At 53.1% G+C, this 14,184-nt stretch overlaps 1 protein-coding gene across 1 annotated transcript in view; it reads left to right on the plus strand.

The window, feature by feature from the left end:
- Window positions 1-14,184, plus strand: part of LOC136295682 (hydrocephalus-inducing protein homolog) — a 76,262-nt gene that overhangs the window by 45,066 nt on the left and 17,012 nt on the right. The window contains exons 28-48 of the mRNA XM_066194265.1: window positions 73-293; window positions 1,058-1,179; window positions 2,134-2,270; window positions 2,915-3,036; window positions 3,124-3,315; window positions 3,712-3,864; window positions 4,935-5,174; window positions 5,426-5,618; window positions 6,071-6,238; window positions 6,539-6,712; window positions 7,811-7,935; window positions 8,212-8,376; window positions 8,677-8,881; window positions 9,337-9,478; window positions 10,722-10,758; window positions 10,795-10,887; window positions 10,960-11,409; window positions 11,909-12,067; window positions 12,495-12,682; window positions 12,857-13,039; window positions 13,281-13,400. Coding sequence (XP_066050362.1) covers window positions 73-293; window positions 1,058-1,179; window positions 2,134-2,270; window positions 2,915-3,036; window positions 3,124-3,315; window positions 3,712-3,864; window positions 4,935-5,174; window positions 5,426-5,618; window positions 6,071-6,238; window positions 6,539-6,712; window positions 7,811-7,935; window positions 8,212-8,376; window positions 8,677-8,881; window positions 9,337-9,478; window positions 10,722-10,758; window positions 10,795-10,887; window positions 10,960-11,409; window positions 11,909-12,067; window positions 12,495-12,682; window positions 12,857-13,039; window positions 13,281-13,400 — 3,589 coding nt within the window. The remainder of the gene's footprint in view (window positions 1-72; window positions 294-1,057; window positions 1,180-2,133; window positions 2,271-2,914; window positions 3,037-3,123; window positions 3,316-3,711; window positions 3,865-4,934; window positions 5,175-5,425; window positions 5,619-6,070; window positions 6,239-6,538; window positions 6,713-7,810; window positions 7,936-8,211; window positions 8,377-8,676; window positions 8,882-9,336; window positions 9,479-10,721; window positions 10,759-10,794; window positions 10,888-10,959; window positions 11,410-11,908; window positions 12,068-12,494; window positions 12,683-12,856; window positions 13,040-13,280; window positions 13,401-14,184) is intronic.

Genomic DNA, 14,184 nt, shown 5'->3' on the forward strand with positions numbered 1-14,184 from the left:
CAGGGACTTCCCAGCTTTAATGGGATTGGCACTTTGCTCACACTTCTCTTTGTGGATGTTTTCTTCCTTCAGGAAATGAAAAGTATGAGGAGCCATTGGAACGGCATGTAAAACAGCAGCAACAACAAAGTCAAAGGAAAGAATCAGTTGTTGTGACGAAGACTCAGAGCCCGAAGACTAAGACCTCGAAGTCTCAGCCCCCAGTGACTCCGACCTCAAAGACTCAGACCTCGAAGACTCGGAATCCGAAGACTGAGAACCGGAAGCCCGGCTTGCTTGGCTCTGGCGATACAGTAAGAACAGCTGCAGCCCAGTTTGGCACATGCCACCCTCTCTGTGTCACCTGAGCCCCTTGCAGCCCACAGCAGCTTCCTGGTGCCCCGATGGCATTTGGGACCTCCCTGCCCACTTTACAGCCATGTGTCACCTCAGCATTGCCCCTAGGGCTGCCACTCTGGTCATGGTCTCTTCTGGTGTTGCACCAGCTTCCTGGCTACCCCAGGGAGAGATCCTGAAGGCCATGCTCAAGGGATGGAGTTGATGGCGCTTTGAAGGAGATGCAGGTCATTTCTGGGGAGTTTGCTGGTCCCAACCCAAGCCCTGTCAGATTTACAGACCTGTACAGTAGGTGCCTGACTGTGCCCTGGGACTGTGCTGGCCGTGCTCATCTCCACGAGGCACCAGCTTCCAAGCTGTGCCTTTCAAGACACAAGGCTTCCAAGGCTTTCCCGGTTCCCTTTCAAGACAGCTTTTGTCCAAGCTGCCTTGGTACTGGCTGGGGGCAAGTAAGGATCTGGAGCTCTGGAAGGTTCCTGGCTTGTCTGTCTGCCCGGCCAGATCAGCTTTGCCAACAGTGGCTGGGCAGGCAAAGATGTGGGAGTGACTTCCCTGGAGATGAGGTCCTGGCTAAGAGCAGGAGGTGTCACGGACACTGAGCAGCCAGACAGGAGGACCCCACAGCCCCTCTCAACAGCAGCAGGGTGGGATCCTTTCTCAGGTGCAAGCTGGGCCTTGGGAAGGACCTTTGCTAAGCAGCCACTGTCTTCCCTTTTCTCAGACAGACACCCAGGCGCAGATAAAGATGGCAGAGAAGGCTGGTTTGGAGGTGCAGCAAAAGCTCTCATCCCATCTCCCGAAGAGCGGGTTTCCTGACAAGGAGCTGCTCCAGAGTCTTATCAAGTGAGTAAGGATTCCCATCCCCATCTTCAGGTGCCCCGTGGGGAACATCCAGCAATGTCTCCTTCTCCTGAGAGCTCCTTGTGTCTGCACAGCTGGGGAATAGCCGGGGACTTCAGAAAGGGTCTGGTCCCGGTGGCTGACAGGCTACATCTGAGCAGAGGAGTGTCCTCCCTTCCCCAGCACCACGCTGAGCTTTGGACTGCTCGGCTCCCCACAGGTGTGGGGTTCTGTCCCTGCAGCTGAGGGGACCCAGCACAGACCTTCAAGCCCTTCCAGGCCACATAACTTCTGTCCCTGCTGACTAGCTCTAAAAGAGACAACTCCCAGCTGATGTCTTGGTTCCAGCTAACAGAGCACACGAGACGAACGGAGAAGGGAACTGCACATGTCAGCAAACACTTTAAAATGCAGACTCAGATGGCTCGAATCCTGGTGGGGTGGCAGGGCTTATCTAGGTTCCTTGGTCTGTTCCCTTTGCGCCATCATGATGCCGCACAAGCACAGGAGGCTTCCATTCAGGAGGAAGATGCTCTGCAGAACAGATCATGTGATCTGGTTGCAGAACAATGAAGATTTCCGGTGCGGGCAAATCTTTCTTCTAGGCCCTGAGGCAATTTCAGGCTCAGGCTGTACACGAGGCTAAGCAGTTTCATTGAGACCAGTGGAGGCCCAGTGTACTCACCTCTACTGGCTTTTCATGGCAGAGGAGCTGCGACCAGTGTCCATTTTAAACTAATTTTAGTTTCAGCTACCATGGGTAGCTGATAAAACCTAGGACCTGCACTCCTCCTGATTTCCCAAAGTCATTGCCAGGTGATCAGGCCTCGGGTTTCGTATGCTTGAGCTGAGTTTTTACAGCAATGAATACAGAATTATCCCCTTTATTTGTGTCTTCCATCCACTGAAGCTGTAGCCAGGCTGTGGTTTAAGGACTGTCCTTACTCCTTCTTCCAGCATTGAGCCGCTTGAGTATGTCCTGGACCTGGGGTCTGTATTTAAGGGCTGCACTGAGAGACGCACTCTGGAGATCACCAACCCTGGGGAGATGCTTTTGTCCTTCCGGATGGATGTGTCTGTCCTGCAGGACACAGGTAAGCAGTGCTGGAGACACTTCCTGTGGGCTTGAAGAAGGTGTCTCAGACAGATTAGCTTAAACCACTGAACTTGGGGAGGTTTTTGAGCTTTTTCTTCTCAGTGGCCCTGCTGGGAGCTTCAGAGTCTCAATTCTCCTGGCCAGCCATGCCCAGGGACCTGGCCTGCCTGTGACTGCCCTAACGCTTCAGTGCAGGGGCCAGATGGGCTCATCAGCCCGGTCACCTCTCAGCATCTTCTGCCCTTGGCTCCCACCAGCATGAAGTTTCTTTGGGCACTCTGTGGGCTTGTTTTGTGAACCAGTGGGGTCTGCTGTGTTTTGGAAGTGCTTTGTTTGGAGTTCACGCCGTCACCGCACTTGTGTTAAGCCTTTATTGAGGAAACAGCCTGTCGGATCCTCTGGTGGATGAAAAGAGGCTTCCAAAAGAGGCCTTGAGGCAAGGCTGTGCTTCCATCACACAGAGGCTCGCTGTGTCTGAGGGCTGTTCACCGGTGCCCTCTTTTACGTTTTTGTCCAGGTCACCGCACGGCAGGGGCGTTTTCCCAGACCTCTCAGCCAGGACACCTGTAGGGCCTTAAACATGCTTGTGACACATTTCATGTTTCTTGTGTATCTCAACTGCTTTGTTTTCATCTGTTCAAGGTTTCAGTGTGGACCTGGACCAAATGGAGGACCTGCCTCCCAGGCACACTGTGACATTTGAAGTGTGCTTTGAAAGTGCTTGCCGCCCACAGGGTGACGTGGATGTGCTGCTGCCCATCAAGGTACCACAGCTCTTGGGGCAGGCAGCAGGCTGGGCACCGCAGCAGCTGTCACCTGCACCCTCCGCTGAATTCTCTGTCCTTCTCCAGGTAGAAAAAGGCCCCAGGTCTCACATCCGCCTCCATGCCGCTGTCGTTGAACTGTCACTCAGACTTTCAAAGAACACTCTGAAGTTCTCGGATACCCTCGTTGGGCAGTGCCAGACTGAGACAGTCCGGCTCTACAACTGGTTCCATGTCCCCTGCACTTGGTTTATTACTGGCATCCAGCCTGTAATGGAGGTAAAGCACGGGCAACATTGAACACGTAACTTCTTGGTTGGGTTTTCTTTGTGTCTCTTGCCCTTTCTACTCCTGTGGCTGCCTGAGCACTTGTGTCTACAGCGTGTTTGAGGAAGCTTCTGAGGGTCAGATCAAGGCTGGTTTGCCTGGACCTGTTCCATTAGCTGATGCTTTGCTTTTCTAGCACCTTCACCCATTCGCCCTCCTCTGAGGACTCTAGTTCCCTCTCTGCCTGCCCTGTCTACAGGTTTTCCCTCCAGCTCTAGGCTATGGGGGCCACGCTTGTTTTGGCTGTGGGTGCTCTCAGCACCGTATCAGTGTCTCAGAGCACTGCAGGAACTGAGGCTCTGTCCTCGCAGACCCAGGAGACCTGACAGGATTTGTTTCTGTGCCCAGAGCAATCAACGCAAACGCAGGACACCAGCCCTACCTCAGAAGAAGCAGGCACTGGAGGATGAGCCCTGTCCCTTTGAAGTGATGCCCTGCAAAGGAACCCTTGATGCAGGAAGCTGGCAGGACTTGAAAATCCGGTTTACACCGAAGGAGGAGGTGAGATTGGCAGGTGTCAGCCCAGGAGGCCGAAAGGAGGGCCTGGTGCCGAGAGTGTGCTCTGAGCTCTGCCTTGGCAGGGAGCTTTCTGCAGGCCCCGTACTCAGCTACTCAGCGTGGCTCAGTTCACCCCACAGAGCATTGCCGTGAGATGTGCTTTGAAATGCCCACAGGGAGCTTGCACAGAGAGCATCGGGGCTCTGTGGCTGCCTCTCGGCACACGGGAGGGATGCGCCCAACTCCCCTCAGCCTCCCCCTTGCCCGGCTGTATTTGCAGCTGCGACACTCGGTGCAGAGCAGCTGCACACTCGCAGAGGATAATCCTGGAATGGTCAGTCTAGGCTCATCCTGCTGCAGAACTGACAGACAAAACAGCCACCAGACACCTTCCTGGGCACAGCAGGACAGTCACCTGTAGTGCTGTGCTTCCAGCAGTCCCTGGGGCTCTGGCCTGCCTGCACATTCCCATGCAGCTGGGGATTCAACTTAAAGGATGGAGCGTTCCCAAAAGTAGTTTGCCTGTGGCCGCTGGGTCTTGGAAACTGACGGCCTGTACCGGTATGGACACAAGTGCTTCTGTGCCTGCAGGCAGTCCCAGGGATCTTTTAATTGCTCCAGAGACATAACCATCTTGTGTCTGGCTTTGACCAGAGCCAGACACTAAGCAGAGAAGATGATCCTTATTTCTAGCCGGTGAGAGCTCATTTGCCTCTCTCCTGGAGCTGGCGTTTGCCTGATGCAGCAGTGCCAGGACTGTGTCTGGACACTGTAACCCCGAGGGCCCTTCTCATGAGCACTGCGCTCCTGCATGGCTAGGTGAAAACATCTGACAGTCCATTGTAGATCCATCTGATACCCAAATACCCAGTTACAGTGCACACCAGGATTCCTCCCAGTTACTCAGCCCCAGGCTACTACAGACGCTGTAGTCCCTGGCGTCAGTAAATACCTGGTGGTTTCCATTCACCTTGGAGGGACTGGGAACACCCTGACCTTGGAGAAAGCGTTGTATCTGGGGTCCCGTCACCTGGGACTTCATGGATGAGTTTTCTTCACTTTTCTCTTTTCAGAGGTCTTACAAGAATAAGCTGAAGCTTAAAATTTGTGAGAGCAGCAATTGCTTAATGCTGCACCTGTCAGGACAAGGTCTGGAGCCACGGCTGGAGTTCAGCCCCCCAGCACTAGAGATGGGATGGGTGCTGGTGGACAGCGATGGAGTGCAGGCCACAGTGGTGGTGAAGAACCCATGCAACTTCCCCATTGAGTTTTACTCCCTGGATTTTGATGAGCAGTACCTTGAGGAGGAGAAGGTGAGAAGGCAGGTCTGGTCCCCATGTACATGCTGCCCAAGCTTCACAGCACTCCAGCATTCCCAGGCTTGTGCCAGGGAGACGGAGGCAATCCCCAGGGAAAGCCAACTCTGCTGACATGCTGTGGGAGGACTTCAATAGTTTGTGTTGTTGGGAGGAAGAGAGGAGACAGAAAACGGGTTTGTTGAGCGTGTGTGATGAAAGGCCAGAGAAGGAATCTTGCGGATGGTTTCTCTTCCCTGCGCACACAGATCCTGCGGATGGCAGTGGGGTCTGAGTACCAGAAGAAGTTTTTAATGCCTCCCCGTGCCGTGGGCGAGACGCTGCCCCCAGAGCTGCTGGAGTACTATGAAGCACAGAAGAGGCTGAATGCACAACAGGAAGAGGTCAAGGCCATGGCAGAGGCTGAGGCTGAGGCTGAGGCCATGGGCAAGACAGAACCAGGTCAGGAAAACAGTGAGGGTTTGGCAGTGTCTGTTTTGACTGTGGTCGCAGCAGGGAGTCCAGCCCATATACCCTGAACTCTGTCACCTTCAGGGAAAGCCCATGCTTTTAAAAACTGCCTGTTCCCCAGCTTGGTGGAGGAACTCTTGGGTGAAGGACTGGGGCATCCTCTACCAACCCTGAGTGTAGCCAAAGCAAGCTCCTATCTGCCTGCCATAGACTGGGGAAATAATCGGGATATTCACAAAGACTAGGATTGGATGAGTTCTTCAGCCAGTAGAACCAGGTCTAATATCACTGGCTCTTTTATATTTGCACTTTCCTAGCAACAAAAGAACAAGCTCATGTTGCTTTCACCAAGTCTCCTTTTCCGGGATCTGAGCAGATTGGGAGGATGATGAGGATCAAAGGTAGGCAGGAGGCTGACCTTTTCCCCTGGTTTTTCACTGCAGCACATCACAGGGCTGTCCCATTCTATCCTGAGGCCACGGTGAAAGCGACTGGGAATCCTATCTCTCGAGCTGTCATTCGCCACCTGGGCATTGACCAGTCTTCAGAGAGGTGTGAAGCACAGCAGGACAAAGGGATTGTTGTCATTGTCCACGGGCCACCCCTGGCAGGTATGTGAGCTGCAGCCCTGGGCTGCAGGGAGAGGGGCAAGCAGGAGAAATACATCCTGGTGGACCTTGGTGCTTAAGGCAAAGACCTCAGCCGAACAGGAGGTGGAGATGATCCTCCTGGCTCTAGAATTCAGAGCTGGTAACCACGCTCCAGCTGCCTCCCTCATGGCCTCCCCTGGAGGGACACTTGATTTCCCCCTGTTCTTTTAACTTTGAAATCTTGTTGGAGATTTTTCCAGGGCCTGTCCCTGTAATGCCTCATGTGCACGTGTCACCAAGCAGTCCTCCTCTCTCTCTCAGGAAAGACAGAGATAGCGGCGGCCCTGTGTCACCATTACGACGCTGCTCCCTTGTCCCTTGACACCGTGGTGAAAGAGGCCATTGCCAATGATGGCAGCCAGGCAGGGCTCCGTGCCCGGGAGCTTTGCACCGAGGCTGCCATGGAGCTGAAAAGCAAAAACAAAGGTAATGCTGGTGAGGAGAAATGCCAGACCCAGAGCCAGTGCTTGAGAAACCCACCATGACTGTCCACTTCTGCTCACTCAGAGCAGCAGTTTTTCAGTCCTTGGGTCTCTTAGGGAACATGGGTGAAGTGCATCTCTGGCTGGTCTTCAAAAAATAAAAAATCAATTTTAAGGGCTCAGTCGGGGATTCTTTGACATCCCCCTTTGCTTGCCATGCTTGGCACATGTTCATTTTTCTAAGGGTGGTGAAGCATGCCCGTCTCTTTCCCAAATATTTTCTATTTCCTCAAAGCTGAATCAAGCTTGCTTCTCGTGGGCAGCAGGCAGAACTGCTGCCCACTTTACCAAGGAAAAAGCCTTCTGAAGTGGCTCATTACGCACAAGAGGACTGGCTATGAGTGTAACCTTGCGAACAAGAGGAAGGGAAGGACAGCCTCCCAGAGGAATTTCCAATCAGAGACGTGCTCCAAATGAGCTCTTGTCTCCCGAGATTTACCTGTGCTCACTGTCAGGTTACACAGCTCGTGTATGTTGGGCTGTTCTCCATGTGAGACCAGAGACTTTTAGGAAGCTTACTGGGCAGCTGGTAGGCTGAGCTCTGCAGGGTGAGGCCAGACCTGCCACAGTGCAGGGGGAAGTTTTGCATTGCTCACTTTTGAACCTGGCTGGGTTGGGAGCTGGCGGAAGGAAAAGGAGTCTGTGTCCCAGCAGGGTTTTCCCACAAGGAGCATTTAGCTTCAGCAGAGACGGCTGGTGCAAGCGGGGCAGGGCTGCAAGTCTCCACATGAGAATGCAGGATGGGTGCAGTGTATGGAAACAATGATCCTGGAGGACAAATCCTTGGCTTGATCCATGGGGAACTCCTGTGCAAGCAGTGTCACCTGCATGCACAGTTGTTAGGAGGGACGTAGTGCTGGCTTTAAAATCAAGGATGGGATAGCGTGCTGGTAAGAGAAGCAGGGAGGGAGCTGCTTCTGAGTGTTGCCAGTGCCCAGCAGACTGGGGAAGAAGTGCCAGGTTCCTTCCAGGGTCCAAGGCTGTGCCCATTGTGGTGAAAGGTGCCTACTTGCTTTTCAAAGCCCTCCTGAACCATGTGTCCCCTATGCAGCTAAAAAGCGTCAGCACGCCATTCCGGCCAAGAGAAGGCAAGCCTCCCAGGAGAAAACGAACAAGAATTCCAAAGGCAAGAGCGCACCAGCACAAAAGAAGACGGAGCCAGCCAGCAAACCCGAGGTAAACACGATCTGCCTGGGTTGGTGCCTGGGACCTTTGCATTGTCTGTGAGATGGGCAGGGGCTGCTTACGGTGGAGGCTCTGTGCCAGCCAGGGCCTGGTATGTGGATCCATTGCACCAGGAGTTTGCAGGCTTGGGTCTCTGCTGGCCAGGGGATGGGTCCTCCAGGACCATCCCCTGGAGCCCCCAGCCTGCACTGCAGGGTTGTTCTAGTCTCCACTAGTGAGGAACCCCAGCTGCAAGCCCAGCAGTGGGAGTTGTTCAGGGCTTTCCAGTGGGGTGTATTTTCCTTACAATGGTCCACATTACAGTTCACAGTTTCCACTGCTCCTGCACCGCAGCAGCTGAACATCACCAGCAGTTGTGGGGAAGAGCTGAACTGCCTGAGCTGTGTGCTGCCCGAGGACCTGCTGGTGGAGATCCTCTGTGAGAGGCTGAAGGTATGTGGGGTGGGGAAAAGGAGACATTCCTGCTCCGGAGAACAGGCAGTGAGGTACAACTCGGAGAGGAGGAGGAGGAGGAGGTCTGTACATGCTCTTGGAGGATCCTGGCCTGTGTGCAGGGAACCCTGGGGGAAGCTGCAGATGCCCTTAGTTGGCAGAGCCTAAGGACAGACACAAGCTGCTCTTAGCTAATGCACCTGGAACAAGGACAGCTGGTGCCCTGTGACATCTGGGTTTACTGTCCAGCTGTGAGCCCCCTGTGTGCAATGGCTGACTTACTCTTCCCTGTATTTGCAGCACGAAGATTGCTACAAGGGAGTGGTCTTTGATGGCTTGGAGAGCCTCTTTGCAAGAAGCCTGGAATCTTCTCTGCTCTGTGTACTCAGAGCTGTCAAGAATCGCCATTATATCTACATGGTGAATGTGCATCAGGATTATGCTTCTTGGAAAGCCAAGAAGGAAGCTGAAACACAGAGGAAGGAGGATGAAAGACAGAGGGAAGGTGAGATATGTCTGTCCCTCTCAAATCTTCTCTCTCAAGCCCTCAGACTTATCTCTGTGTGTCTGGGTTTGCAGCAGAGCTTGTAAGAAGTGTTTTTATTCATCTTTCCACCTTCTGCCTCTGTAACCACACTCATCTCAGAGTTGCAGGAGACTGGAGGCTTTAAGACACCTTAATCTCTAACATTCAAGCTTGGGCACAAGTTCAAGCTCTTGTAGCTCAGTGACAAACAACTGTCCTCAGCCCTGGTGCACTTAAGCCAGGAAAAGCGCAGGAACTCACTGCCTGGCCGTAGTTTGGGGGATTGTCTGAGTTTTGGAGCAGGGATATGAGCTCCCCAATGTCTCCTGGTGTGACAGGCTGGGTTGGGAAAAGCTGTGAGTCCTTGCAGCTGACCCAAAGCACCCAGCTGTGCTTGCTGTCACTCATGGTTTCTGCTCTGGTTTGTGCTAAAGAACTGCAGCGGGAAGAAGCTCTTCAGAGGAACAGAGAACGTGCCTTGAGAATGGATGAGGAAGAGTATGACGCCCTCCCTGAGGAGGAGAAAGCTGCCGTGGATAAAATAATACAGGAATTGAACCATATGCGGAGGGAGAGGTGAGTAAGCCTTCCATGGGTTCCTGCTCGGGGTAGTGTCCCCGGAGGGTTTCCCTGCTCCAAGGACTCTGAGCTCAGACGTGTTTGATAGCAAAGGCCAGAAGCAACACAGGGATGGCCACTCTTAGCTCCCCGGCTCCCAAGGGAGGAAGGACCTTCTTCTGCTGAGATAGAACATCTTCTTCTCCATGGTGAGCCCTCCCAGCTTAGATGCTGCCTGCAGGGAGCTGGGCTCTGGGCTTGCCTTGGCACTGCCTGTAGAAGTGTCTTTAAGTCCATGATGTTGATTCACACCTTCTTCATCATCTCCCTTCTTCACCAAAACAGTGGGATTGTGGTATGGGCAGGTGGGGGGCACAGACAAACCCTTGGTTTGGGTCCTGGTGCTGCTACAGTTGAAGTCCTTGCAATGCTGATGTGCCAGGGATCCTTATGTTGGGACACCACCCATGAAAGCTCGTGTCCTTTAGGCACCCCTTCAGCTGCAGCAGGAGACAAGCACAGGAGAAGCTCAAAGAAGGCAGCCCAGCTCAGGACACATAGGAAAAGTGTGGAACTGGGAGGGGAGGCTGCTTAAAGCAAGCCTGTGTATCAGGACTTCTTTCAGCCCAGGCTGAAGTTGATTTCATGCGGAGGAGATGGACAAGGCTGCTTCCAATTGTTTCCATGGCAGAGAACACCAGTTTGCCTTGGTCACAGCTGGGTTCCAGCTGGAAACCTGGCTGACAAGAGCCTGTCTTGCAGGAGAGGAGTTCCTGCAGCCTTTGCTTTCTGACTGATAGGATTATTCTCATTAAGGAGCAGGCTGTGCCCAGGGAGGAGGGGGCTGATTGAGTCGAGAAAGAATGGCAGAAGGGATAAGGAGATGTTAGCAGGTTGTGATCTGGTTTAAACTGGGAAATCAAGAGACGAAGGGAGTTCTCAGGCATCTGTGCAGAGAGCTGGTGGCTCAGCCTTTGGCAAGTGGGCTAGAGGTGTTTGGGTGTGCCTTAAGAGGGAGGTTGCACAGTTAAGACCTTATGATGGCAAGGCTTAGGTTCAGCGGGTCCTGGAGGTCCCCTTCCACCATTCCCCTCCCTTGGGATGTTCCAGGCCTCTGTGGGTTGAGGAAAATTCACAGAAATGGTCTTGCAGTTCTGCCTGGCCTCAGGGTCAAGGAATAAAGTGCAGGGCCAGCCAGGACTAGCGAGCCCAGGTTTCTGGTGGTGACTCTTAGCAATGTTTTCTCTTTTGTTTCCTGAAGGGAGCAGCAGCTGCTGGCTCAAAAGCTTGAGGAGGAGGCAAAAGCCTTAGAGGAGGAAGAGAGACAGAAGGAGGAAGAGAGGCGGAAGGAGAAAGAAAAGCAGAAGAAGGGCAAGCAGCCTACAAAACCAGAGAAGGGGAAAACCAAAGCCCCAGAGACGAAGGAAGCCAAAGCCCCAGAGAAGAAGGAAAGCAAAACCCCTGAGAAGGGAGAAGCCAAAGCCCCAAAGAAGGGAGAGGCCAAAGCCCCAGAGCAGGAGGAAACCAAAGCCCCAGAGCAGGAAGAAACAGAAATCTCAGAGGACCCAGCTGAGATGGAGAAGAACTTGATCCTGAGGTTTCAGATCCATGAGTTTTCACAGCAGAACGTCGCACAGGTTTTCTCCTACTGGGACAGGGTTCAGGGTACCGTGGAGTTACCTGTGATGAAAAATGGAAACAAGGCACTGCCTTCAGCTGAAAACAAAGGTCAGGAGACCAGTAAGCCTCAGGAGAAAGTGGAGAAGAAGAAGCCTGCACAAAAGCACAGACGCCAAAGCCATCCTCAGTCACCTCGGCTGAAGACTCAAGGCCAAGTTGCAGGAGAGGCAGTCAGAGTCGGGGTGCCGTGCCTGGACATCCAGTTCACAGATCCAAAGGCCATGTTTACAGAGATCCTGAGCAGTGGGAGGCTGCCAACGGAAGACGAGGTAAAACCCTGCAAGGCTCAGATCTTGAGCTTGCCGTGGTCTTGGGCCCTGGAGCATTGTGTCCTCCCAGGGGATAATGGCACAGAGCCTTTTCCAGGCGCCTGATGATGTTCCATAATGACTCTGTAAGTATCTGTGTGGATGGGGAGGTCATCACCATCCCTCAGATGGGCAGAAAGTGGAAGTGCTCTGTGTACAAGTATCCCATCTGTTCAGAGTTTCCCAGCCTGGAAATCATTATAAACGGTCCCGGGACAGGGCAGCTCATGGTCATTGTTTTTTCAGCTGAGACACTCAGGAGAGATTTCTCTGCTGGTCCTGCTTGTAGCTCTTGCCTCTGCTCTGGAGCCTGCTCACCCCACTGGGCATAACAAAGCGTTTGTACTTCATGATTTTGTAAATCAAAAACCCCATTGCCAAAAGCTCCGTGCCTTTAAAGAAGGAATTGTGAGGATGAAGGTGACAGAAGTATAAACAAGATTTTTCTCTTCTATTTTAGATGCTGAGACATCTGGGACTGCATCCTGAGGGGCCTCCGCTGCCCCCTGCGTTTGTCCTCTCCGTAGTCAACTACCCAGAGGAGCGCTTGGGCTCCGCAGAGCACGTGGAGCTCTTCACCATTGAGGCACCGGGAGGTGCTGCTATGGAAGATGATCTGGTGGGTGCTCCAGTGGTGCTGGCACTGAAGGTGCCAGGGCAGAGGGCAGGCTAGATGAGGGCATGGGGGACAGGTTGGATGGAGAAGGATCGTTGTGGAGAGGGAGTGAAGATGTGGTGGGGCCATGTGTCAGCAGGTCTCCTTTCTGTCAGGTATGGGAAAAAAGAGACAGCTCTGCTGGGGACAGAGCAGTTCTGTAAGACAAGTGGGAGGAGATCACTTCGAACCAGCAACTCCCCTTGAGGAGACAGTCCTGAGTCTGAGAAGGGGGGTCCCAGGCAAAACAAACACCAATAAGGAAGACCAAGTCCATGGGCAGGTGGACTTATTTATTCGCTCTTCCATTGGTTAAAAAACTCCATTTTTGCTTTCCAGGATGGGGATGTCTCAGGGCTCACCTCTCTCTCCCTTTTCTCTCTCCCCTTAGGCCAAGGCCCGAGATGTGAAGGGAAGTTCTGCTGAGGGCCAACCAAAGACGGATAAAGAGGCCAGCAGAGACAGCTCTCTAAAGGACAGCCAGGTCTCCACACAGAGAACAGAACATCTCCGGGATTCCTCCACAACCAGACCCAAAAGTACACTGAAAAGTGCCTCAATCCCCACAGAATTCCTCAGGTGAGCTGCACGGGGGGAGGTGATGCCTCTGCTTCTTGGCCCTCTTGCCAAACAAGGTCCATCGTCCCCAGCTCCACAGCGACCCTGTGCCAGTGCCTCCATGGGATGGCGAGCGCACCCTCCTTGTTTGATTTGCTCCTTAGCAATGTCTGAAGCCTCCTCTTTAATTGCCAGGCTGAAACGGTACCGGTGGATAGTGCCTGCCCACGGTGAGGTGGAACTGAAGGTCCACTTCTCCACCCAAAAGCCATGGAAGTTTGAGCAGACACTGAGGTTTGAGCTGGTGGGCACAAAGCGCCAGTACGAGCTGCCCTGCAGTGTCACCGGCCTGTACCCCAGCATCAGCCAGGACCCACGGTAAGGCTGGCCCCCGGCAGCCTCCCACGCTGCTGCCCCTGAACTCACAGCAGGGCTGCCCCTTGGGGCTTCTGGCCTGGGAACATCGTGCTGCCTGAGGTCGTCCAGCATCTCTTCCTTCCTGTGCTGGGAGCTGGGAAGGCAGGTGGTACCTCAGCCACCAGGAAGGGGTATGGTTTTCTGACTACATTTCCTATTTGGAGCATCTCATAGCTCCTCCTTCTCCGCTTTCTCTGCCCAGGCTGGTGTTTCCACAGTGGAGGAAGACCATGGAGGCAGATGAAATCATCTTCAAAGAATACGTTGAGAGCACAAAGCAATTCCACTTTGGACCGCTGCTGTGTGGGAAATCAAGAGAGTGGTATGTGCTCCCTGCTGGGCCTTGTACTTTCCTGGACACGCTTGGAGAGCCATGCTGTCCTGGTGGCACAATCCAGGGCAGTCCCGGCCAGAGTCCTGGGAGACACGGGTTTGCAGGGCCACGGGTGTGTGAACTTGAGCAGATAAGGGGCACGTGAGCCTTGGAGGAGCTGCTCTGCCTACCCAGTGGGTGCCTTGGTGGCTGCCTCGGTGGCCAGAGCCACATGCTGCTGCCAGTCCAAAGGTGACCTGGGGGCAACTCCTGTCCCCCTCTACATCCCAGTTCAGCCCTTAGGAAATGAACTTTCTGGTGGTTTTTGAAGTGCTTTGAGCTCTGCAGGTAGCCTGATTGAGCAATTATTCCGTGGACAGTTTTTCAAACCTTTCATTAATCTGTAATTATTAGTAAGATTTTATGGCTGACCTGCCAATGGGTGTCAGGGGGAGCGTAGAGCAGGAATTACATCTTCCTGTAATGACATTGCATCCTCACTGCTGGATGAAGTCCACCTAACCACGTTGTCATTGAAGCTATTGCATATTTCTACTTCTACGGTCACTTCTTAAAAAATAATATTTAACATTAAATTCTTGTCCCCATGGGATCTCTGGAAGGCTAGGTCAATTTTGACAACCCAAGGAAATGAAATCGAAATAGTTTAAAATACAGACAATCTTTAGACAGGTTGATGGATGATCTGGGATTTCTGTTTGCCTCTTTAACCCTTTCACTCCAAAGTAATTTCCACACCTGAGAGAAGGGTTATTTTTTATCTTTTGGCATT

The sequence above is a fragment of the Chamaea fasciata genome, unplaced genomic scaffold, assembly GCF_029207755.1.
Source record: "Chamaea fasciata isolate MVZ Bird 193981 ecotype frontalis unplaced genomic scaffold, bChaFas1.0.hap1 SCAF_12, whole genome shotgun sequence".
Lineage (NCBI taxonomy): Eukaryota > Metazoa > Chordata > Aves > Passeriformes > Sylviidae > Chamaea > Chamaea fasciata.